The sequence below is a fragment of the Poecilia latipinna genome, unplaced genomic scaffold (assembly GCF_001443285.1).
Source record: "Poecilia latipinna isolate Pla-1442-1.1 unplaced genomic scaffold, P_latipinna-1.0 Scaffold1781, whole genome shotgun sequence".
NCBI classification, from domain to species: domain Eukaryota; kingdom Metazoa; phylum Chordata; class Actinopteri; order Cyprinodontiformes; family Poeciliidae; genus Poecilia; species Poecilia latipinna.
This window is the reverse complement of record NW_015114397.1, coordinates 43,485-69,115: the sequence shown is the minus strand read 5'-3', so window position 1 is coordinate 69,115 and position 25,631 is coordinate 43,485. Positions and strand designations below refer to the sequence as shown.

The 25,631-nt window shown below is 37.7% G+C and overlaps 1 protein-coding gene across 4 annotated transcripts in view; it reads right to left on the bottom strand.

Annotated features, from left to right (window-relative positions):
• Positions 1-21,988, bottom strand: part of chchd6a (coiled-coil-helix-coiled-coil-helix domain containing 6a) — a 115,635-nt gene extending 93,647 nt beyond the window's left edge. For 2 of the 4 annotated variants that reach the window (XM_015061123.1, XM_015061122.1), the window contains exons 1-4: positions 21,780-21,987; positions 20,186-20,276; positions 18,218-18,323; positions 17,214-17,358 (exon numbers count right to left, since the gene is read on the bottom strand). In XM_015061123.1, coding sequence (XP_014916609.1) covers positions 17,214-17,358; positions 18,218-18,323; positions 20,186-20,276; positions 21,780-21,863 — 426 coding nt within the window. In that variant the 5' untranslated portion in view covers positions 21,864-21,987. Of the gene's footprint in view, positions 1-17,213; positions 17,359-18,217; positions 18,324-20,185; positions 20,277-21,779 lie in introns of all 4 variants that reach the window. The other 2 variants (XM_015061121.1, XM_015061124.1) reach the window with 2 other exon arrangements.
• Positions 21,989-25,631: the final 3,643 nt, after the last annotated feature.

Genomic DNA, 25,631 nt, shown 5'->3' with positions numbered 1-25,631 from the left:
GGGTGAGAAGGGAATTTTTTATACACACACACACACACACTCCCCCTTTAGCAACACCATATTAAAATAATACAGTCAAAAATTATGTCCAAATATATGGCTAAAACAATTACCATGTTTTTTTCAAAGTATGTGACTCCTCACTCAGATAGCAAGGGAATAATATTGGGGCAGGTCCTTAATTAGATGTGGAAGGAGTCAGTGGGACGTGTGTCAGCGCTGCTTGGTCATTCCTTGCTCCCCTGAAACAACAAATCTATTTGTTGTTTCCAAAAGACAAGGTACAATATCATAATTTTCATTCCAGAAAAACGCTGTAATGCTTCCACTAAATTATACTAAGGCACTAAGGAAGGTGTAAAGCTTGCACCAGAAAGTGTCTCTACTAGGCTGTTTCCAGTGTTTTCCAAGACTTGTTGTTCACTGGGGCTACAGCACAGAGAAATTAGCTGGTGACCAGCCTAGCCATCGTGTTTTTGTGTAATTCCGCTTGATTCAAATCTCGCTTCACAGCACAGTCTGGGCTTTCTCCCATTCAACTGGATTTCTCTGATAGAATTTCAACCGAGCCAAACAGCAAACTGGAGAAGATGAATACGACGTTGATTTTCTATGTTGTTTTGTTGTCTGACTGTTGCTTCAGCGGGGGAAAGTGGATGAAGCCGTCAGTCTGTGTTGGTCATGCTTCCTGATACTGAATTAACATTAGCAGCCACTCATTCAGTTCGACACTTCTCTCCTCACAGTGAAGAACGGTTGTTTACAGTGAGGGAATTTCCTTTAAGCTTCATAGCACATAACATACGTCACAGGCAAACGTTGGGGACGTTTGCCCGTGATGAGAAAAAGAGTATAACCAAATTGCTCTGTTTTATCCTTTGGAGCTTTCAAACCTCAGTCACTGAATAACAGGGATTTCGAAATGTTGGAAGTCTTTCAAAAGAGAGAAAAAAATCTCAAGTTTAGGGTAAATATCTACATTCACCAGAGATTTTAGTGAAACTCCAGACAGGGTGAAATATTAAGTCTGTAATCTCTTTGTCTTTGTTTAAAACTGCTGTTTTAAACCCTGTTACGCAGCAAATGCTCCCTCAAAACTTGACATGGCCAAAAATGTAAGCATTTCTATTAATAAATACTGAGTGACACAATAAGACTGAGATTCATTTGGCAATTTGGTTAAGGTCTTGTGAGATGTTTACAGCTAGAGTTTTTGACCTTTTTTTAATAAAAGACCATAACTAAAGATACAAACATAAGGAATTCAGAAAGGGAAAACCAATCTTTTTACAGAAATTCATACCTACAACAGGCATACTATGCAGCAGTTTTGAGATTGAGCTGTAGTGACAACAGATGGTGGATGGTTGAGTTGTTAGTCTGCGTGTCTGCCGGGTACATGCCACAGTGATATCAGCTACGGAGGGCCAAATACCAGATCCAGTCCAGAAGGAACTGATGACGAAAGCATCAGTACATTAATGTTAAACTGTCCAACAGATCATCAGTACATCGCATGGCCACAGAACGCTAATGTTTTTGGCTCATGAGTACGGCATGGGACAGACCCGTATTAATATAAACTAATAAATCTCTCTCTTCCCGTGCGGCTAGTTTGTGTGCTGTGATGCCATCTGATAGCAGCGGCAGTCTGTTCTCCCACTGCATCTTTCTGCCCCACTATCTATTTACTCGGCTGCATTTATTTAACACATAGCTCCCGGCGAGGCAGTGAATTAGCACTCAATAATAATCAAACTGATAATTACAGCCAGGCAGCTACACAGAAAACACAGTGGGATAAAATGGGCCACCGGCCTCTTCTCCTCCTCCTTCCTTCCTGCTCCTCCTCCTATTCATCCGTACGGTTCCTGTCTTTAACTGCTCTTCATCTGCAGAGATGAAGCACACAATGACACAAACATGTAGACAAGTAAAAAAATGCACACTTTCTTTAAGTTCACATACTGGAATGAAAAAAAACTGAACTGTAAAGAGTAATCTTTCAAAAATGTTCATTTTTTCTTAATATGCCAATTTAAAACATAAACCAAGATCAAAATTCCCCTGCTGTCTGCCTTCCTTTTCTACTCTTCAGGTCGCCTCACCTCCCTATCAGATGTTGCAGTTGTAGAAAATGAGCTTTTGTGCACACAGTCGCCCTAATGGCTTTACATGCAAACCCATGTCAGCTCCTGCAGATTACAATTACTGATACAACAGCAAGCTTATCTGCTACCTCAGCCTTCTTCACCTCCTCCTCTTCCTCCTCGTCCATCCAGCCAGTCACTCACCTTCTTCACGCTATTTCTTCAGTGCCGCTGCTACCATTTCTTCTTTCAGCCTCAACATTTCCCTTCCTTCTCCAAGTCTTATCAGTCTCCTTTTCTCTTCTTTATCACACTTGACTTTTCGTACTTATTTTTCATCCAAATTATATGGCTGTAAGTATGTGCTATCTGTTTCAGTTCCGTCTAAGCTATCCTTAAGTAGAAAAAAAGATTAGTTGTGCAACCAAATTCTTGGCTTAAATGGACATCATAGCAAAATCAGCAAAATCGGTCAATCGGGGTCCATTCTGTGGGCTGTTTTCAGAAATGCCTGGCACAACAATCCTGAATCAGTATGTTGAAATGGGCCTGGAAAAATCTGCATTATTTTAAGGGGCAAGCAACTATTATGTAATATGGATGTAATAATGCATCCTGTTCACTAGACGAGATATTGGATTTTTAAGAACAAAGCAAGATGTGATTTTCACGATATTTTGGTCGAAACCTCAAGATGGAAGATTTTAACAAATACAGGTCTCTGAGTTTTAAGTAATCTATAATCAGGATGAAATACCACATGCCAAAAATAAAAAGGACTGAAGTTCTTTCTTTTTTGTGTTTTCACCAATATATATTTTTTGTTTGTTTTGTAAATGTCAAAGTGTGTTTTCAAGAATTTTTATTCCATCTAGAATTATATAATTATCCAGTTCAGGTTTCACCATGTAAAAAATCACTACGGTTTTCAACCTGATTAAAAAGGTTCCATAAAAACTAATCCTTCAGATTAGCACCAGTAAGATGCTAACTCTTGTGTCATTAGCAGATACCAACCAGCTAGTTGTTATGTCACAATTGCCCTTATAAATTCATTATTATCAATATTATGACACTTGTGGTGAAATTAGGTATGGGTCATTTAACGCCATCAAGGTACAATGTCTTCAAATATTTCAATGTCAAAATGTCCAAACTTTTCTGGCATGCTCCTTCTAAATGCTTTTAAAGAGATGACAAAGAAATTACAGGAGTGACCAGTGTACAGGATAGACACACTGGACTATTAGGAAATTTTTCCTGATCACAAGAAACACAGTCATAATGTGTAAATGCTACTCACTCTCTGCCAAACAGCTGACTGCGAGCTAGCTAACTGAGCAGATACTTTGACTAATTAGCCAGGTAATATTGGCCTGCTAGCAAAAAGTATAATAACCCATGGAACAAATACTTACAGTAATACTAATAGCAATATCAAAAACATAAATGATTATTACAACTATAAAAACCAATATATTTATGCCAGCAGTAGGTTGCTTTTCTGTTTTAAATAAAAGCAAATAGTTTTTTGTTGTTTTGTTTTTGTTTTTGTTTTTTTTACAGATTTCTGTGCAAATACTATGTTATGTTGAAACTGTGATTTTTTTCACAAGGTTATGATAACGTAACAAATTAAATCAAAAATCAAATCAAACTATTAGAATAGCATATTTTAGCAACAAGGCACTTCAACGTGCTTTACATCATAAAAACACAAAAAATACAAAGTCATAGAACATATTCAACAATTGAAACATTACATTTTACCGTCATTACACATCAGATTATTGATTATTGATTGATTATATGATTACAGATTATTTCACTGATTATGAAAACTCACTCTAGTCCAAGCCATTAGGTTGGATTCTAATACCACATACCCAAATAAAAAATAAAAAAAACACTGCAATTTTATCTGAGATGAACATTTACTTTCCTAAAGTTTTCCCGTTTGTAAAATGACATACTTGTTAGTAGCTTCCTTTGTATTGCATGCATAAACATTTTAAATTACTCTAGTGTGTTTAAATGTTCTTGAGTGACATGAAAGCAGAACACGTGCTTTTACACAGCTCGTTTGACCTTTTTTTCACTCACCTAAACGGCATTATAGCAGCGTGTTGCCATATGTCGGACTAAATAAGCAGTCTGAGGAGTACATGATAAGACATCAAGCAATTCACCAGCTCATATGTAATGCTATAATGAAGCGTGTCCCATCTGTCTCTGTTTGTATCAATTCTGTATGTGCGTGTGTGTGTGTGTGTGTGTGTGTGTAAGTGTGCAGGCGTGTGTGTGTGTGCGCGTGTGTGTCTCTCAGTGCAGCTGTTTCACAACCAGAGACTGAATGAGTTTCTCTAGAGTGGTAGGGAGACACAACAATGTCGCTCCATTAGCAGGAGAATCTTTAACTGATTATTTGATTTCAGGTAAAAACACAAGATGAAGGTTTGTCCAATCAGAGGAAACAACTGTCTCATTCCACAGAGGCTGGCAGGCAAATGGAGAGCAAGCTAACTTGAAAGTAGAATCACCACTGTAGAAACCCAATTTAACAGCAGGAACAGAGTAAAGGCCTTTGTCGAACAGGAATGTTAAATACAAGGCTGGGACAGATCAAGCAACAGCCACAATGATACAGTTCAAATCTAAAAACAGAACATTAGACCTTCGTCTATTTACTGATCAGTATTAGCAGATATTTTTGTTGAAGGTATTTAACATATGTGACGAAAAATGCAGCTTAGGAAGCTGCTGTAGTCAATCTAAGACCACCATTCGTCTTCTTTGCTGATTGGTTGTAACAACAAAAGCAACGTTAAGGAAGACTGTGGATGTTGGCTTCTGGGGTAGAGACAAGATGGTTTTTGTTGTGCAAATTAATGCATATAAAGGTCTGTTTGTTTTTTGAACTTTTAAAATATAAATACTAGGTTAAAAACTGAAGAACTAGACGTAACATGGGTCAGGATTAAACAGGTGCAAGCATGAACCATCTGCACATAACAAAATTTACACAAGCAGCAGCAAATAGAAAAAAGGCATGATAAAAATAAAACAAAATATAAAGTAACATTCTGTATGTACAAACTAATATTAGTACTGCAGCTAGGTGCAATAGGAAGTTAGAAAAGTAGCTCCTTAAAACTCATGTGCCACTGTTTCAAAAGTCATAATAATGATCCATTACAGAGATGTTGCTACCATTATGGCAGAAAAGTATCCTGCTAAGTGTTTTAAGTACAATTTACTGTTGTTTTACAAGTCAAAAAGATGAATGGACAAACAGTATATCAAACAAGGAGAAATAGTGGCATGTATTCAGAAGAAAGCAAGGTGAAAACCAAACAAACTTGGTTAGAAATAAGTCATACTAGCATGCATTGCACAGATAACTAGCTCTGAACTTTCTGAGGCAAAAGGTGTCATTTATTGACATTCTGTATCGATATTGAACAAACTCTCCGCTGATTAAACCTAAAATAAAATATGTAATGTTTCATATCTTGCTGTTCATCTCATCTCAGCCCAACTTTAATAGCCCATGATTCTGCGGAATTTTAAGACTGATTAACAGCTGCATAGAAACTAAAACACAAAGTCTAGAAATTCAAAGGCGCCCCCTGTGAAGACTGAAAACCCCCTCAGTCAACTGTTGCAAATGGGCGTAATTACTTCCTGTGTAACAATACAGCAGTACTCTCACAAGCCGTCAGAGCATAGGTGAGACAAAGAACGCCAGCATCTATTTTATGTCACTGAACATTATGACACAAAGTTACATTTCACTGTGTCAGTCCAAGGCCAATTACAATAGAATGAAAGCAATGGAGACAATAAAAGGTTACTGTAAAGGGTAAGGTGATAGAGAAGACATTAATACGTTCCAGGAACATTTCAGGCTTTATTTTTCACCTGATAATATACATGATCAGAACAAAGGGAAGCACTGGAAGGAAAGGAAGGAATATAAAAAAAGACTGAACATGGTTTTGCTGCCATCTGGTGTCGTCTAAAGGCACTCCACAATTTTCAGCTAGGGTTAGGGCTAATTGAAATGTCAATCCTACTAATCCAAAAAACCCTAAACCAGGCTTGAATTCAATTAGTGGACTTGCTTTGTTAAACTGTTATTAAACCATTAAATTATTATTTGAAAAAGCTATAGCTTCATTAAACAACTGAAGAATCTTAAATTGACTTTTTACCAAGAAGTTGCAGTTCATATAATGAAGCTTGACAAAACGAGTTTAAAAACATAAAAAAAGCATGGATGACATTTTTTATTAGCTGAAGCTCCATCTGAAGAAGGTAAAGGGCAGTTAATAAAATAAGCTTCCTAATTGTTCTGCGAGAACAGGGAGAGAAATTTACCATATGCTAATATGACTTATAACCTTCTTTTGCTTTCAACAGGCACCAAAAGGCCATTAGCACACTGGAAAAAAAGAGAAAATCCTTCTTAGTTCTTCTCTTCGGCTTCCCTCCTTTCTTCTCATTCTCTTATTCCCTGCTCTCATTCTGAAATTAATCTACAAAAGATTTGCGATTAACAAAGAGCATTCTGGGAGCCGCGCGGTGGGAGAGGTCCTTGGCTCATGATGCAGAAAAGGATGGAGGAATGAAAGGATCAGGCGGTTCAACGCGAACACAACAAAAGACAGGAAGAAGTGATGGAGAGAAGGGAGGAAGCCAGTAAATAGCACATGCCTCGCATCATTGTCTGGCTCTCTGACTTGTGACTCAGAGCAGCACCCATCCACAAAGGGACGGAAAGAACTGAGTCACCTGAACATTTTCTCTCTCCCTTCACCTCTCATTTTTATTCAAGCACTCAAGGGTAAACTCTGTTTGCTCTGCTTTTCAATTTCATAAGGAAGTACAAGAAAAAAAAAAACAGTGAAGTAACAAGGGATCTTACTCTGGGTGAATTCAAATCTTTGCTACTTAATCCCTTTCTTAAGTTTCTTACCCAAAAACATTTTATTGACAGAATGTCATGTGGATAAATAAAATATGGTACTAAGATTCTGTCCATTCAACATTCAACTGAATCTAAAGAATTTTAGATTCAGTTGACAACAAAAATTAACCCAGTTTTATTCACTGAACAAAAGACAAACAAGTCAAGCAGCACTGAGGAGCTCCTGCTCTAGATGCCACTCAGGCCTTCTCACTACCATGAATTTTCCTCATTGCCCTTCTACTCATTTAGTGAGCCTTACATGCTGTTCATGCATTTAGCCACTAGGCGGCAATTAAAACAAGACTGAAATTATGTTCAGTTCAATTAAAATCCAACCTTTCTGAAGGAAGTTGTAATTGCCTGCTATTCTGTGGTGAAGGATTATTGAAGACTCCATGTAGTATTTGGAATAGGTCATTTGAAATTGTCATCTATTAGATGGTTCAAAACATATACAGACTGTCACCACAGAAATATGTGATTTTTTTTTTTTTTACTTAAACCCTGCATATGGGCAATGTCATCAAGTTACTATATAGGCTTGGTGTGGATCTGATGCATCAGGAAGGTACATCGTATCCACAATACTCAATAATAAATATTCTAAGCGGCACAGTTGATTCAAGCTATAGTGCAGTCCAATTGATCTGATCTGACTGTAGGTTGACAAATATTCTTATTCTGTTTGTTGCAAATGGCATCATGTTTAGAGCCAACCATATGGGAATGGTGAGATATCAAAATTCAGTGCGCCCACCCGGCCCAGTCAATCATAACTCAACTTCATCTTGACAGGTTTGTCAGCTACAACCTTGTGTGTGGAAGTTTTTGAAGTTTCATCTTCCATGGTGAGAAGTCAGATTTTGAGGCTTGGTCACACCCACCTGCTGTGATCATTCAAAAAGCTTTTGATAACTTTCATCATCAATGTCTTAAGACTATACTGACAGACTGAAAATCTGTAAGTGGAAACATGTAGAAAGAGTTTGCTTACTACAAAACAAGAAAAAGACAAAAACAGATCTGGATCAAATTCTTTTGAGATCTTTTTTAACCCCTTACCAGACACCTAATTCCAATCAGAATTCTGAAGGATTCAGATTAACATGATGTTCACTCTGAATTCAACAGTTAGGACCACATCAAGACTAAATGTCTGACTCTTAAACAGAGAAAATCTCAAGTAATGTTCTCACCGTGTGCACCAGATGTGACATACATATGCCAAATCTTAGCCATTTTAGATGGGAAGAAATATAGGGTCTAATTAAATCCTTACCAGAGATTTACATTTTTGATTACATCCCACAGACATTTTAAAAAGAGGTGTTTTAAATTTATATAATATTTAATCATATTCAATTTTGCTCCCTCATCCACATCTGTTAATAAGTGGAAGCTAACTTTCTTGATTTCTCTGGCAGTTATACCATCTGTCATTTTATTCAGTCAGTCTCTTTCCTTTCATCCTTTTCATGTTATTTGTCTGATGCTTCAGATTTTGCTCCATCAATCCGTCTCCTTCTCCCCCTTCCTTCCTGTCAGTCTTTTCCAGCAACTCCTAATGGTGCAAAATGTTTAATCATCTTGCAAATTTCCTTTTAATCATATAGCAATACGAAATCCAATTGCCTAAAGAAACATTACAAATAGGTACTCCCTTCCCTTTTCAGGGGCCCGTTGTTGCTAATCTCTTCACCTCCCCGTGATCCTTCGGGAAATGTTAAATCACTTTTAAAGACTTCTTATTCATCCATTGGTTCATTCCCTTCTTTTGAGGAAAAGCGCGTCATCTGCTCTTTCAATCCCATTCATTCTTGCCTCCTCTATATTCTTCATTCCAACTCTTCACAAAATGTTCAGTCACATCTTTTTCATCCTTACGTCCTTCTTCCACCCAGTTATATAGTAAATGTTCAATCATTTACTGGAAGCTTGTGTTTCCAATCTTCCCATATGGTCAGTCTTACTGAAACTGTTCCCCGTTTCACTGAATGTGTTTGCCACATTCAAATTTGAATGTTGACAGAGTAAATATGTCTTAATGTTGACTACATGGTCCAAAGACGTCTTTTTCTTGACATATATTTTAAGGTATTTATCACAAGTTTAGGTGTAAGCTTGTCTGAGCCAGGACAAAAAATACTAAATAATAAAAAAACAAAAAACTGTGAAATGAGCTAGAATTGAAATTAATGACTTACTTATTTCAGATTATCTTTCCTACATGAGCAGGGTATTTCATAATTGCTATAATAATAATGTATATTTAAAACAACTTATATGTATTTTTCATTTTGCAAATATCTGGTTTGTGAGAAAATGTTGTTCCTTTTATGAAATTATGATTTATCCTGGACAGGAAACACTTTATTGTATTTTTTGAAAACAGACTGAATGTTGAATATGGTCAAACTAATAAACTGCCTGTTGTGAGTTTGCTGCCTGTTCTACAGCTAAAATAGTTAATGACGCAAATTTAACATGAGAATTGTTTTCATCCAGCAGTATGTAAATACATTATCATTTTTCACTATTACACCATCAATTTTTGTTTTGAATTATTGTGGCTATCGTGGCTCTACAAAATTAGTTTTGTTTATGTGGGACATGTTAACACAATGATGTCCAAGTTAGAACCCCATTTAGACTCGGCAGTTTAGTTTGCTCTAAACACTGTCAAAATATCTACTTGCAAATTTAGGATTAGCTCTCGAGACTTAATGAGTCATGTCTAAAGTTCCCACATAGCCTTTAAATTGGGTCTACTGCACAGTGATTACTTATGAAACATGCTGGATTTAGAAATGTTGGCAGCCAACTGATCTCATGGAATGTAAAAGGTCTTGGTACTGCAATAAAGAGGTGAAAAGTTTTTAAACACCTTAAGTCCTCAGCTGCAGACATTATTTTTCTACAAGAGACCCATATTAGAAAAGATGCACAACATAGACTGAAGTGTAGCTGGGTGTCCCAAATATACCAGTCGCCATTCACCCCACATGCTCGTGGTGTGGCCATATTATTGAGAAAGAATGTCCCATTTCAGACATCTTCTGTCGTCAGTGACCCAATGGGCGGGTACATGATGGTAACTGGCACCATAAACTCGAAACCATTAACTCTCCTCAATGTATATGGGCCAAACCCAGATGATCCTAATTTTTTTTTAGAAAAGTTTCTGACCTACTTCCAGATGATGGCTGTTCAAACGTAGTAATAGCAGGGATTTGAACTGTTGTCTTGACCCTTTTCTCGACAGATCATCTAAACGACCAGCATCAGAACTGGCATCCACCAAACTTCTAAATAATCTTCTCAAATCTAGGAATATGGTTGATATTTGGAGGGCTCAACATCCTACAAGTAGAGATTACTCATTTTACTCTCATGTGCATAAATCTTACAGCAGGATCGATTATTTTCTAATAAGTAACAATCTCGTCTCTCAAATTGCTGATTCTAAATATCATAACATTCTGATTTCTGATCATTGCCCCCTAGCTATGTCTTTAAATATCTCCCTTCCCAGGCAGGCTTACTCCTGGTGACTTAACGCAAATTTTCTCAATGATGATAACTTTATTAAAAACATAACCTCTAAATTAAAGGACTTTATAGAAATAAACGATAATGGTGAAGTGTCAGATTCCATCTTATGGGAAGCATTAAAGACAGTTTTGCGTGGCGAAATAATCTCCTACACTTCAGCCCTTAAAAAAGAGAGAGAGAAACCTCCGTCTGAAATCATCTGTGCCCTCTCCAATTTGGAAAGGAAGTACCAAATCTCTGAATCACTCGATGACTATAAGGAAATACTTAAACTCAGATATGAATATAATGGAATTATGAGCAGCCAGGTTAGTAATCTGCTTTGGAAACTACGACAAAAGAATTTTGAGCTTGGAGATAAGCCTGGTAAACTGTTAGCGCTACAACTGAAGGGTGCCCAAGCCACAAGGTCAATCTATAACATTAAGTCAAAAATCGGCACACTCTTAACCAATCCTGCTGACATAAATCGCAGATTTAGAGAGTTCTACGCCACGCTGTATTCGTCCGAGAATAATGCAACACAATCCGATTTTAACAATTTTTTTGAATCCCTCCCGCTGCCTAAACTGAATAAGCCGGACAGAGACTACCTCGAGTCTGACTTGACGCTTCAAGAGGTCAGAGAAGCTATAAAATCCCTTCCATCTGGCAAAGCTGCTGGGCCGGACGGTTTTGGCTTGGATTTCTATAAGAAATTCTGTGACCTTCTTGCACCACTCTTGATTAGAATGATGTCTGCTTCAAAAAAAAGATGGAAAACTGCCCAAAACTCTTTACGAGGCTAACATTCCTCTTTTTCTTAAAAAGGGGAGGGATAAAACAGATCCTGCTAGCTTTCGCCCGATTGCACTGCAAAATGTTGATCGCAAGATAATCACAAAAATCTTGGCCGCTAGACTGAACAAATGCTTACCATCCATTATCCATCCTGACCAGACTGGGTTTATCCCTGGCAGACTGTCTTTTTTCAATGTAAGACAATTACTTAATACAGTATACTTCGACCATAGAAACATTAATGCCTCTATTCTGGCCCTTGATGCACATAAAGCCTTTGACCAGGTCGAATGGCCGTATATGTTTGAATCATTGCGCAGATTCGGTTTCGGTGAGACTTTCATCTCCTGGGTGCAACTGATATATCAAGAGCCTATTTGTTCCATCCTGACAAATAATGATCGGTCAGCTCCGTTTCGCCTGCAGCGCTCAGTTCAGCAGGGCTGCCCGCTGTCTCCAGCGCTTTTTGCTATTGCGCTGGAGCTACTTGCTGTGGAGATAAGGGTGCACCCGCATATTGAAGGCCTTCGAATCGGTGGTGTTGAAACAGTCATCAGTTTATACGCTGATGATGTGATATTATATTTACATGACACAGTAAAATCTGTCCCCTTCCTCCTCAGCTTGATTACATCTTTAGTAAAATCTCTGGATATACAATCAATTGGTCAAAGAGTGAATTGATGCCTCTATCCAATTCGTACCTATTAGGATTTCTACAAAAAGTCCCATTCAAATTGGTTGAGAGCCATGTTACCTACTTAGGCCTTACTGTACCCAAAGAATGAGCTGATATAAATTTGTTATAAAAGTATTATTGATTGCACTTTAATAATTAGGTAACTTTATGTTATTAAAGCTAAAGTTTAAACAGTAATGATTTCCTGGTTAATGTCAAGTTGTCATAAAGACATTTTGAATAATGTCAACTTTGTATTAAAAGTGTCACAATTTACCGAATGACGCTTTATGACAACAGTCATAAATATTCATAAAGACTTATTCATGTTCATGACAGGTGTTATGTCATGTTTATGAAAGTGTCATGTCAGTCTTATTCAACCCCCTTCAAATAAAGTGTTACCATTCAGTTTAAAATCACACATCGGTTACACTATTCAAAGGTCAGATTGCACAAGATTTACCCCTCTGTCTCTCCAATGTGTGACAGGTGTAACATGTCTGAAGGCACACTGTCTCATGCTTTTTGGTCTTGTCCAAAAAGACCAAAAAGCTAACTTTTTGCTAACTGGTCTTTGGTCAAAAATATTTGATTGGTATTCCAAGGCATATGAGACTCTCTTACAACCTGAACCAGGACTTATAATCTTTGGATGCCCTCGGGTGCCCGGGTCTGTACCTGCTGCAATGCGGCAGCCATTGGATCTGGGACCGATTATTGCCAAGAGACTAATCTTAAGAAACTGGAGGTCCTCTGCTCCTCCTTCCTTCCACCTGTGGGTGACGGACATGATGTCCATGATACAAATGGAGAGACTTCGGAAAGACTCTAAAGACACTTTCTCATGTTACTGGACTCCCTTCTTGGAACACTTTTCGAAGATCAGACTAAGCTGATCAAATCCTTCTATGGTCTCTCCCCTCTGTCGCCCCCCTATGTATGTGTACCCTTGTATGTGACTATGTATATGTGCTGTGTGGGTATATATGTCAACTGCAATGTTTTATGCTTTGACCTGTGCATCTGGGCTTTGTTTTGTCTTTTTAACTGTATGTTCTAAACTTTGGAAACTTAAAATAAAATTAAAAAAATAAATAAATAAATGTTGGCAGCCTTTAGGGGATCTCAGCATAAGTTGCCCACATTTTCTAGGGAACACATAAAGGCCATTCTCTTTAGCTTATAGTGCTAGTTGCTGCAATACTTGCTAATGTTAGCCATGAGATATGATAACCTTGAGTAAAATGTCCAGTTTCTGTGGCTAACTATAACAGCTGACTGTTAGTGCTGCTGCTCACAGAGCAACACGGAAAGCTAACATTAGCAGGCTAATTAGTCAGGCTTTGCTAGCTAGCCTGCATCCTGCTAGGTTTTCAGAATCCCAACTTTACCTTTAAAGGAGTGTGATGACAATAACAGAAGTAAGCAGTATAATTTAGCTCTCGGCACATAACTTTCGAAGAAGACAGCTGCTTTTCGTGTGAATGAGAAATGAGTGCAAGTGGGCCAAGACAGGGAACAGATCGGTGACTACTCCAAGCTCCAAAACTTTCTCTAGGATTTTATTAAAGGGTCTTTAAACCACAGGAACTACATGACAGAACATTTTTAAGGTTTTTAAGATAGCAAGTTCTTAAAACCGTGGTAAACCTTGAGACAAGTAACTGGCCCATGACAGGCTAATAAAACTCTGAACACACTTTGGAAACTGGACAGAAAAGTCTTACTGACGCTTCTCATGTAAAAGTCTGAAGCCTTCTCTCATGAGTGGATTTGCTCCAGCATGTTTCATGGATTCAGCACTCAAAGTTACACATCACTAAAATAAAACTTCATAGGTGAGGATATATACTGCTCAAAAAAAATAAAGGGAACATTTCACTTTAATTTTGTGTGTGGCTCCAAATCCAGGCCTCCATTGGTTAATAAATTTGATTTCCATTGATGATTTTTGTGTGATTTTGTTGTCAGCACATTCAACTTTATACAGAACAAAGTATTCAATGAGAATATTTCATTTATTCAGATCTAGGATGTGTTATTTGAGTGTTCCCTTTATTTTTTTGAGCAGTGTATTTATGTGTAGATTTATTTATTTTTTTTTACAATTTTGAGCAAACAGTTTATAACATGTACATAAAATGTGGAAAAAGGGAAGCACTGCATACTTCCTAGATGTGTTGTAATTTTAAAGACATAACTCTTCTAAAGAGATAAGAAAACAACAAACAAATAAATAAATACCACTCACAGACAGACAAATTTCTTCTTTCTGAGCAAGACATTTCATATTTCACAAAAACTCAAGTGCAGAACTATTAAGAAGTCTTCATCGGTTCTGTCCCGTTGTTCTCATACAGCACACATGGAAAAAGGTTCTGTGCAGATTATAACCCAAGACCATCCTGAACTTCAAAATCAGGATTTGAAACAACATAATGATGCAATTTTGTTCTTGAAACTCTGGAAGAGAAAGCAAAATTCTACTTTCTTGAGTTTGTCTTGGATTTAAAGGATCCGATTTGTGAGACTGGATCTCCAGAGGACAAATGCTTTCTGATCTGCTACCGGCTTCATAAAAAATGAGTTAAAAATATGAAAGAAAGAAAATCTACCCACATGTCATATATGCATTCATGGCACCAGACAAAGTAATTACAAGGAGCTCTTAGCATAAGGACGTCCAGTCCCGCACAACCGGTCATTCTGCTCACGCCGTCCCTCCAGCAGGCTTTTTATTAGAAGTAGGAGTATGTTGGAGTGAAGATAAGACGAGCACTACAGCACGTCTTAACACAGAGGGTGGGGGTGGAAGTAGGGGAGCGAGAGAGTCGCATGAAGGCACCAACTGGTATGTACAACAAGCTCTCCCCTTTCCACAACTACAATTCCAAGGCTGCCCCACTCCTATCTGCAACCCCAGGAAACTCTCAGGGTGCAATTTACCGCGTGCACTTCGCTGATAATACTGTCTCCAGGGCAGAAAGGAGAGAATGATGGGCTGGGATAGAAAACAGAAAAAAAAAAGACAGAGGGAGATGGAGGTGGTAAGGAGGGAGGGAGTGGGAAGCTGAGAGAAAGAAAGACAGAAAAGCAAAAAGATGAGGAAGGCAGAACAGTGAAGAGGACGAGATGGAAAAGAAACAGGGAGGTAATAGGTGAGGATAAGAAGAGAGGAGTGAGGCAGAGCGAGCATCACCATGGAAATTACAAATGCAAACCCGAGAAGCAATTTGTGTCAGTACAAAACACTCCAATGTGCGATTTGGCTGGAGCAACAAAAAAAAAACCCAGCAAACTGAATCATGACTTGACTCCACAAAAACATATCTCCTCCGACTCACAGACACTCAAGTTAATTAGTTTTTTTTTAAAACAGTTACACCACTGAACTCTTGCAAAACCTTGAATCTGAAGACAAAAAGTGAAAAAGAAAAAAAGAAAAAGGAGAACAGAAACTAAAAACGCATTCCTGCAAATTAAAGACAACAGCTCCCCCTACAGGTTACCTCTGTGATTGTTCTAGGATGAAATCCATCACATTCACAAACATGTAATTTCCAACTGAATGTGGTGATGTTAGATTATAATATTAATAATAATATTTTATTTATAATGCACTTTACCTGAAAATCTTAAAATACTGGAGAATTAATGTCAATGGGAAGTTTTGATTGTTGCACCATAAAAGACAACAAGTACCTTCTGCTTCTTATGTTTTTCTCAAAACTAAGACTGCTGTTTCTATAGAAACTGAAATAACACACAGATCATCTCAATCATTATGAAATCTGATTAAGTTAATTTCTTTCTGGGTTATAGAAGTATTTTTAATTGAACTGTATGGTGTTTTACAGGATAAGTGATCTGGTATTTTGTATTTTTATCTTTTTATTATCTTTTTATTATCTTTTATGTTCTTTGATAATCATTCATTTATTATTCATTCTTTGATAAAACTGCTCAGGGTATTGTTCTTTATAAAACTTATTCTGCTCAATGTATTATGCAAATTGAACATGCTGCATGCTCATGCAGATCACGTGAACAGGGCGTGCTTGGCTCTGGTTGACTTGGGTTGGGCTCTGATTGGTCTGCTGGTTCACGCTCTCAGCCCATGATTGGCTCATGGTCGGAGAGCGGCTACCTCTGAGTGGATGGCTCGCCTGCAAGGATGGAGATGGCCACTCCCCCTTTGCACGCACGCAGACATCCCTTTGTTTAAGAGATAAAATACGAAAAAGCCCGCGGTTTTGGTCAGAGTCTGCTGTGGATCGCGTCCGAATGCCCAGCTACGTTGATGCTACTGCTTATCTCTAGGCCGAAGGCTCTCCGGCCAAGTTTCACGAGGTAAGCGCTGGTAACTTGAATGAATCGAGCATCACGTGTTTAGTCATAGAGTGTTTTGTACTGTATTCTGTGGGGAATAAATCGAGCATATTTGTTCTAGCAGTAACAGTGTTTGATGCATGTTATTTTGCTGTAATCTGTGGGGAAATAAATCGAGCACATTTAATTCTAGCAGAAACAGCGTTTGGTTTCGTTATTGCCGCCGATCTCCTTCGACCCTGATTTAAAATTTCATAAAACAATAAGGCAAAATAATGCAGAACAATGAAGGCGAAAGAAAATAATACATTTTAACATTTTTATAACTAAAGATCAGCTTTATATATAAAGAGTCTAACATTTCTGTCCATTCCCATTAAAAAAGGCTCAAACAGGGTGCTGTGGTGGCACAGGGGCAAAGTACGACCCACGTATGTTGGTCTTAGTCCTTGTGACGGTAGCCGCAGGTTCGATTACCGGGCTGGTGAAATTTGCCGCATGTCTTCATTCTCTCTCATTACCCTCTTTCCTGTCGAACTACTTTCAAATAAAGGCCACTAGAGCCAACAAAACCTTTTTAAAAAAAAAAAAAAAAAAGTCTCAAACTCAGCCTGACTGGACAGAGAGGATCTGTGTCAAATGTTCAAATTCTTTTATCTTCTGCGTAAGGAATTATTCTAAGACAGATTTCACTAAGGGAAAGATTTCTCAGGAGGATGGGCTTTGGGTACTGTGATGTGATTGAGAAGGTGTGTCCAACAAAGAGAGAGACATTGTGAGCTTGATGTGCGTGTGTGTGTATGTGTACCAATTCTTTGGCCTTCTCTGCTTCCTTTCGTGCTTGTTGTCGTTCTCGGCTCATGGTTTTAACCAGCTCCTCTCTCACTGCCTCCCTCTCTCTTTCCGCCATCTTGGCCAGCCTATCCTTCAGTATCGTCTGCTGCAGCTCATACCTAAAAAAATGACAACATGAATCATAAATTATTGCAGAAAAGGCTCCATTTTCTTACGATCTGGCAAGTGTTCCACTCAACCATTTGAGTGTTATTGTTACACTAAATTGGCTGAGATGTCTCCACAAGTCAAATATTCACAGTTCAGGCCATTTGTGAGTTTTTTTCAAAGGTGTAACTAGTTATAGTGTAGTAAATTAAAATTAAAATAACAAATAACTAAAAAGTAAAATGAATTAAGGAATGGACAATATTTCTACAGTGGTCAAGCTTTATATGCATAACCACAAATTGAATATTATTCATTTCCCTAAGTATTTGTCCAGATTGGTTTAAAGATGGAAATATTCCATATAGTTCTAGTCTGCATTTGACATCTGCACCCCTATCAATTTTCCCATTAGATGCAGTGACCAGCGCCAGGCAACAAAACTACTTCAATAATTTATCAAGGAACAGAAAATGTCAATAACAACAATAGGTACACTGCAAAAGCAGAAAATCTTACCAAGGATTGTTGGTCTAGTTTCTAGTGCAATTAGCTTAGTACAGTTAAATTAAGACAAAACTAAGTTAAAAGTAACCATCCAGCAAGGTATAGGAGTAAAATAAGAGGATTACATATCTTATTATTATTGATGAAAAAACAACTAGTTCAATTGGCAGATTATTTCATTTGTAATAGGAGAAAAATTGTCTAGTCATAAGTTACTGACTGCAGACTACATAGAAGACATCATTATCTCCTCTAGCCAACTAATAAGTGAGGTAGTTACAATACATAAAGCTAAATGTGATCGTCAATGCTGCATTTGTGTGCCAGAAATAAATGAGTTTTGGATTTGACCGTCTTACCTACCTTCTCTGTTCATCTTTAGCGAATGTCTTCCCAGACTTGCTGCTGGGCGGGGCCCAGTGAGGGGGGCTCGGGGCCTGAGAGGCTGAGCTGGCACTGCGAGAGGCACCTGGTCACAAAGCCAAACATTTTATATGAGAAACGGTGACAATACAGCAATGCAGTACTTCCTCTTAAGCTCTTCTACATCTTGAAGAGCATGATTCATATTTATAATTCATATTCATAATTCATATTATAAATATGACTGGCTTTTTTCATATTTAACTCTGAAACCCCTTTTAGATTTAATATTGGCATTTGATTAAAAATATCTTTTACTTTCCAGGCTTCAATGTTAATCACCAAAACACTGGTCAGTAATTGAGGCCTTTTAACCAACTTATTTTATTTTTTTAGATAGTAGGGGAGACCATCAGATGCACATTCAATCAGAGCAAAATGATTACAAATTTAAATTGACTATAACGGAAAATATTAAGTACAAAGTATTTGACTTTTAACAACCACACTTTCTGATTTCTCTTTCATCTCATAGTAAATAGAACTACATTTGTCATTTGACTTCTACTGAGGAACAGACTTTACAAAACTCAAATCTGCCTTTATTTAATGTATTAATCCTTACTTAATACAGCTAGTATTTTAGAGACAGAGTGATCCAAATCCTGTTGTTATTGCTGAGAATAGTCTGAATGGTTTCCATATTTTTTATCTCAGCCCAAAAGAATTTGCAAACTGGATGTCTTTTTTAAACAGCATTAAAAACTCTTTACGTTTTGGATATGCAATCATTAAAATTTCCTTTCCTAAAAAAATAACTTCTTTATTTGTTTAATTAGAATGTATTGTTGAGAAGTGGGGGGGTGAATGCAAATTTTTTTGGAGTTTCAGATTTCTTTTTGGTCCACAAGTCGTTTTGACTTGACAATTTTGGCCCGCACGACAAAGTTTGGACTCCACTGCTGTCAGAGGATGTAAACAACTTGAAACTAAGGCAGAGATTCACCTTCCAGCAGGAATGCAACTTTAAATGTACAGCATAACATACAAAAGAACGGGCTATGATGAATTCTTTCCAGGAGAGGTAAACCGATAAATCTGACTGACAAACCTGTCTAAAAGGTGACAACTACACACGCCTGGTCACGAGTCACTCCACTGCTTCCAACTTAGTGATTTAGTTGCTGTATTTAGCAACTTATCAGACAAGAAAAAAGAAAAAGGAGAACAGAAACAGAACAGGAATGATCCCTCCTATAAACAGTGCAATGGATGAAGGACCAAGCCATGCGACGGCATGGCGTCAAAAAATTCTTTGCATTCAATTTAAAAATGTAAAAATATTTAAAAATTCACAGCAAATATCATTACATGCCACTTTCAAGACAATGTGGTCTAAATTGTGTTTGAATCAATCCAGATGTTTCAGCTGATCATAAAATTCTAATTGTTAAAAAAAAAAAAAAAAAACATTGATCTGAGGAAGCTAGCCAATTGCACTGAGTCTAGACCAGTGGTGGGCAATCCTGGTCCTCGAGGGCCGGTGTCCTGCAACTCTTAGATGTCTCCCTGGTCCAACACACTTAGATCCAATAGCTGAATCACCTCCCAAATGCAGTCAAGTTCTCCAGAGTCCTGATGATGACCTCATTATTTGACTCAGGTGTGTTGAAGTTGAGATGCATCTAAAAGTTGCAGGAGACCGGTCCTTGAGGCCTGGAGTTGCCCATCTCTGGTCTAGACTTTGTAGTAATCCCTCCTCCTTACCAAGCGTGCGTGTGTGTGTGTGTAGGCGTGTGCATGTGTTTTTAGGAGTCTGTTACTGACTGTAACACACTCTGCTTCTTCATGCTATAATTAGAAATGATCGGAACACTGAAGTTTTTCCATTTTAAAGTTCAACATCAACAAGAGAGTAAAGTTCAGATATGATAATTTGCTAATGACCAGTTAAAGTCAAATTTTTACCTTTTTCTTTCTGAGGACTTGTGGCTGAAGATGAGGATTCTGGAGGAATGTTAGCCACTCCTCTCATCCTCTGGAGAACATCCTCTGACAGCTGCCAAGGGGAAAGAGACATTTAAGAGCTGGATATGGACAGGCTATCAACAACTTCATATATTAATCAATAGACAATAATATGGAACACAATACACAAAATTTGGTGTAGATTTATTCAACAGAAACAGGTAAGAGCAATTTAAATCTGAAAATACAGGATCAGGTCCCACTAATACAGCCGTTTGGATGTTTCTATGGAAAATGGTTAAACATAGCTACACATAAAACCACAGAGGGCAGGACCATTCACTGACACACTCTATGACTCATTAAATCTGAATGTGCTGCCAGAGTTGGCAAACACAGTTATCACTGTGACTTTTAGATCTTGACAGGCATTTTTTGACAACTTAAGAGAACATAACTCCTGAAAAAGTTAGAATCTTTTAATTCCAGCACATTGTGAGTCTAAATTCTGAAATAAGTCTTAAAAACAATCATCAAATATTAATGCAGCAATTGCTGTGATCCCACGAATGCATGAAAACAATCCCAAAAAGAAAACTCTGGCTGGACAAAAACAGCACAGAAACTCTGGTCGCAGATGCTTGTGAGTTCACAAATTGGATGGAAGATGTCAGGGAACAAAAGAATAAACTTACATTTGTTGTCAAAGCAAAAAATAAATAAAAAATAAAGCATATTTAAAAAAAAAAACAAAAAAGTAGTTACATTAAAAAAGGTATTTGCATAAATATGACTGGAACACGTGAAATATTTAGTCTCCTTTGGTAAACCAAAAGAAACGTTTAAAACATGAATATAGACGTACAAAGCTACAAAAAGGAAAAATGGCACATTTTACATTGTCCAAACGTCTTGCCATAATGTACCACAAAAATATCCCGTCCCTTCTTACGTCTGGTTAATTATAATATAAAATTCCGACATGCCCTCGAATGCAGCACTGCTATGCTTTATAGCCTCTCACCAAACTCCATTCAAAAACTAATCATTTTAAGCCCTCAAAAGAAATACAAAACAGGCTGTGATGATATTTACTTCTCTGATGAATTCATGACAAAACAGCAATGCAGCACGCAAGTTCATCTACAACAGTGACTGTACTTTACGTTCATTTCGCATCATAATTAGTAAATGTACTACAACGCTCAAAGTAATAAGGTGTCATAAGAAAATAAAGCACATTAGTCTAGATAGAAAGTTTTTAAGCTGATGTTATCTAAATACCTTACATATTTCCACATTGAATTGGCCATCGGCTACGTTAATGAGTTTGCGAATAATTGCGTTGAACTGCTACGGCCCTCTTGTATCCAATGAAGTCTGGCGAAAAGGAAAAGTGACCCTCCAGGGCTCGTGAATCAAGCTGTTCCACCGCCTCCGTAGCTCCTCCATCCTCCTTCACAGGTGGTGCACCTGACGTTCCCCACAGTCTGAGGGTTTATTGTGTATGTGCTCTGGAGCAACAAGCTTTCCAGCTGGCCAGCATTAAATATCGTTAGCATGACTTATCGGACGCTAGCTAAATTAGCATTACCTTTATCCCGCGGAGAATCCTGACTCTGTCTTCATCATCCACGCCGAAGGATACTTTCCTGGTCGTACTCTCCCCCGAGCCCATGCCTCCTGGTTTCCCCTTTTACCTTACTTATTAGCTGCTAGCTGAATATTGGTGCTATCATGAAACAGTGTCCTGCCCAATGACAGAATGAGTGACAGATGGTAGTACGGGTTGCCAGTTTTCTGTATTATATCCTCCGTTCTTTATGTTATTGCAAACCTGGAGGATAGATTTCTACAAATGAATAAACCCAAAGAAGCTACTAACTGGACATACGTGTATTTTTCAAACTGCCAACAGATAAAATTTTGTTGGCAGAATTTTATCAATATCAAAATTAATGTTTGATATTTACGGGATTATATCTAAACCTGGCAACCCCACTGGCAGTTCATTCGTGCACAGCCCGCACATGGCCACGGGCGGCCAAATGTTGTATGAAGTCCTGATGGTGAATCTCATTTGGGGGCCCGGTTCCAGCTAAGCTAATCAAAACCATAGAACATTTTGATTTGTTTGATGACCTAATGGTTTTTAAATTTCATTTTTAAATTTATCTTTTTAATTTTACCTTATCTTTTTTCATTAAAAAGATAAGGTAAAGGTGAGGTAAAGTTACACTGTTAACTTTTACTGGAGTGTAAAAGTTAACAGTGTATCAGGTATCAGTAACTGATACCATCAGTTACTGAACTCGGCTGCTCAATTATGTCTGCATTTCTTACACATATTTTTTAGCTTGAGGAGCAGTTTCTTCATGTATTTCCAACTGTTTTTCTGTAACCAACCTGAAACATTTTCTACTACCAATGGACTAGTTAAATAAAGTTTCCTGTACATATTTACAAAAAAATTAATGTTACATGTTTCAGAAAAAAACAAAAAACAAATAAGTTTAGCTCAATTTTATTTTATTTTTTTAAACTCAGACCTGGTCACAATTCAATTATGCAAAAGATACATGTCACCAGGACCAGCACAAGGTTGTGTAAGGACTAACAGATATTTGAGGGCTGTTCTGCAACCAATCAGGATGATAGTGTGTTTGAGTTTACTCATATGTTGGTTCTTGAATCTGTAAATAATGTAAAACTCGAGTAAAGATAGGATTCAAATTCAGCTGTAAATTCTAATTGTGGTTCTTTTGGCCTCAAACTCGCCATGGGATCAACACACAAAGTTTAATAATTATACCTCAGGCAGGCTCAGAATGTGACAATACATTATACGCAACAGTGACAGACAGTGACAGACACAACCATTTCAAACTTTGTGTGTCAAATAATTTATTTAAAACATGTCTCATGCTAAATGTCAGCAGTCTCGTGTTTACTGTATGCAAAATAAAAAATCAAATCAAATCAAAGGGCAAACGCACTTAGCTTAAAGCAACTACATCACATAAAGGAAACCTGGTCAATGTTAAAAAAAATAACCTGAGAAGTACAAAACACCTGTGTCATACTGCACGTACTCCACAAAAACACCCTAATCATGACTGCTTTTGTAAACCAATCACAAATCATTTTGTATGATTAAATAAAATGCTAAATAACGTCAACTTAGTCATGCTACTTTATATAAACTGTATAGTAATAAGAACAGTGATACCTAAGATCTACATAGTGTCTTTCAAGAAACTCAGGGATGTTTTACATAGAATGCATAATTAAACTCAAGAGGTAAAGTCAAACAATGTTTTGAAGAGCATCTTGTAACTTAGATGGGAGAGAGGTTCGTGCAAGCGACAGAAAACAGACACATAGCTGAGAACTGTTGTGTCTGACTAAGTGTGTTTAATTGAAGAAGGTCTTGGACACTGAGGAATTTGCAGGTGAGAAGATCTTGTAAGTGATGTGGTATTTGGCAGGCAGCCGGTGGAGATTTGGGAGATGGGGTGATATGTTGATAAGGCTTAGTGTGTGTTAGTCGACTAGCAGCTGAGCTTTGGACCTGCTGAATCTGGTTTCCATTAAATAAGTTAAATATTATATATATTATATATAATATTTCTCCTATTGCATTAAATAAGTAACACATTTAAAATCAAGTGAATAAATTTGTTCACACAATAAGTCATTAAAAAACATGTTGCACCATGATCCACCAACTACTTCCTGCTGTTTTCTTCTTTGTGGTTTTTGTCAGTGGAAACATCCTGGTTGTTGGTAACATGACTCGTGTGATGCAAAAAAGTGTTTCCATTGCAGTTTTGTGAAATGAACTCATTTTGATAGTCCCAAAAAACACCTCATCGTAGTGCCAAAACATTTCGTCAAAGTTTTTTTTTTTTTTTTTTTTTAATTTGCATGTTTCCATTAAGTGAATTTATTTTTGAAATGTCAGATTGTGCAGTTATTTGTTCAATGGAACGTAGATCTACATCTAGGTTGCAAACATTGCTGGGTGGTGAGATGGGTCAACCATCCATGTAAACTAGTTGGATCTCAGTAGGTGTCAGTAGGTCTTTAGGGTGCACAGCATGTTTGAACATGTTTTAATTCCACTCAGACCGCTGATAAGTGATTGTTGGGGTTGCATGGTGAAAGGTTTTTGAGATTCAGTTGTGTGTCTTCCGCATAGACCATGGCAGCAGATTATCTGTGATGGTGAACAGTAGGAATATGAAACCTTACTTTTGAGGCAGGCCATGGTTAGTGTTTTCATGAAAAAGTAAAACATGATCTTCCAGTTTCTGACACTTAGTTTTGGTTGCTTTGTTTCTGGGACAAAACCTGGACTACTTTAGTTACTTACATGCAGGGGCGCAGTATATGGGGGAAAGTGATGACAATTCAAGGGGCCCTGACCAACAGAGGGCCCTTCACAATTTATTTATTTATTTATTGTTCATAGAAATAAAAATTAAAAAAACAGGGCCCCGTCAATTACAAAATTAATCATATTGTATTTTTGAAGATTGTTTTTAGCAGTAAAAATTTAATGTTCCCACTCCCAGACCGAAAAACACACATCCATATTTGCCCTGAACCACCCCCAGCTGCGTTAAATGGTTCATTCCTGCTTGGAGCGTTTCACCGTGACGCTGTTCTGCTGCAGACAGTGGAAGACACGAACGATTGTGGCAGTTACTATGCTGCTAAGAAAAGTTATAAAATCAGGTTTTCAAAAAAATAAAAATAAAAAATAGAGAGAGGGAGAGAGAGAAAAAGGCAAGAGTGTCAATTTATAGCTCATTTTTTCTCCGAGAGGTGGATAGACTGTATGAGATTATCAACCATTTAGGATAATTAGCTTAGCTACAGACTACTGATTACCTCCACTTCACCAGCATTTAATGAGTTAAGGAAAAAAATTACCAACATATTCATATATTTAACTTGTCCCTTGTACCTTTTACCACTTAACAGATGAGTCAGTCAGCAGCAGCTCTAACCCACGTCCCTCCTGACCCGTCCTCTCCTGAGTGAAATTAAAGCTGCAGTAACTTTTATATAAATATTTTTTTTCACGTATTTGTTAAAACTGTCATTATGTTGTGACAGTATGGTATGAGAGGTAGTCTGTGAAAAATCTATTTCCTCTGCTTTCTCCCAGTGCTAGAAACAACCAGTCAGTGCCGTCAATCACCATCTCATGTGGTGCTGCTCATCCTTCCTCCCCCTCGATTTGTGTCGTGCTGCAGCTAGCATAGCACAGAGCTGTGCAGATTCAACCTGTGAATGCTCAGTTTAGTTAGCATAGCTACCAATGATGGCAGATAAACGGTTTCTTGTAATGATAAGTTGTTTCTCCCCCATTAGCACGTTTAGCAGTGAGTGAATGAGGCTAATTGACAGCGCTAAGACCCTCCTCCTGGTTCTGATT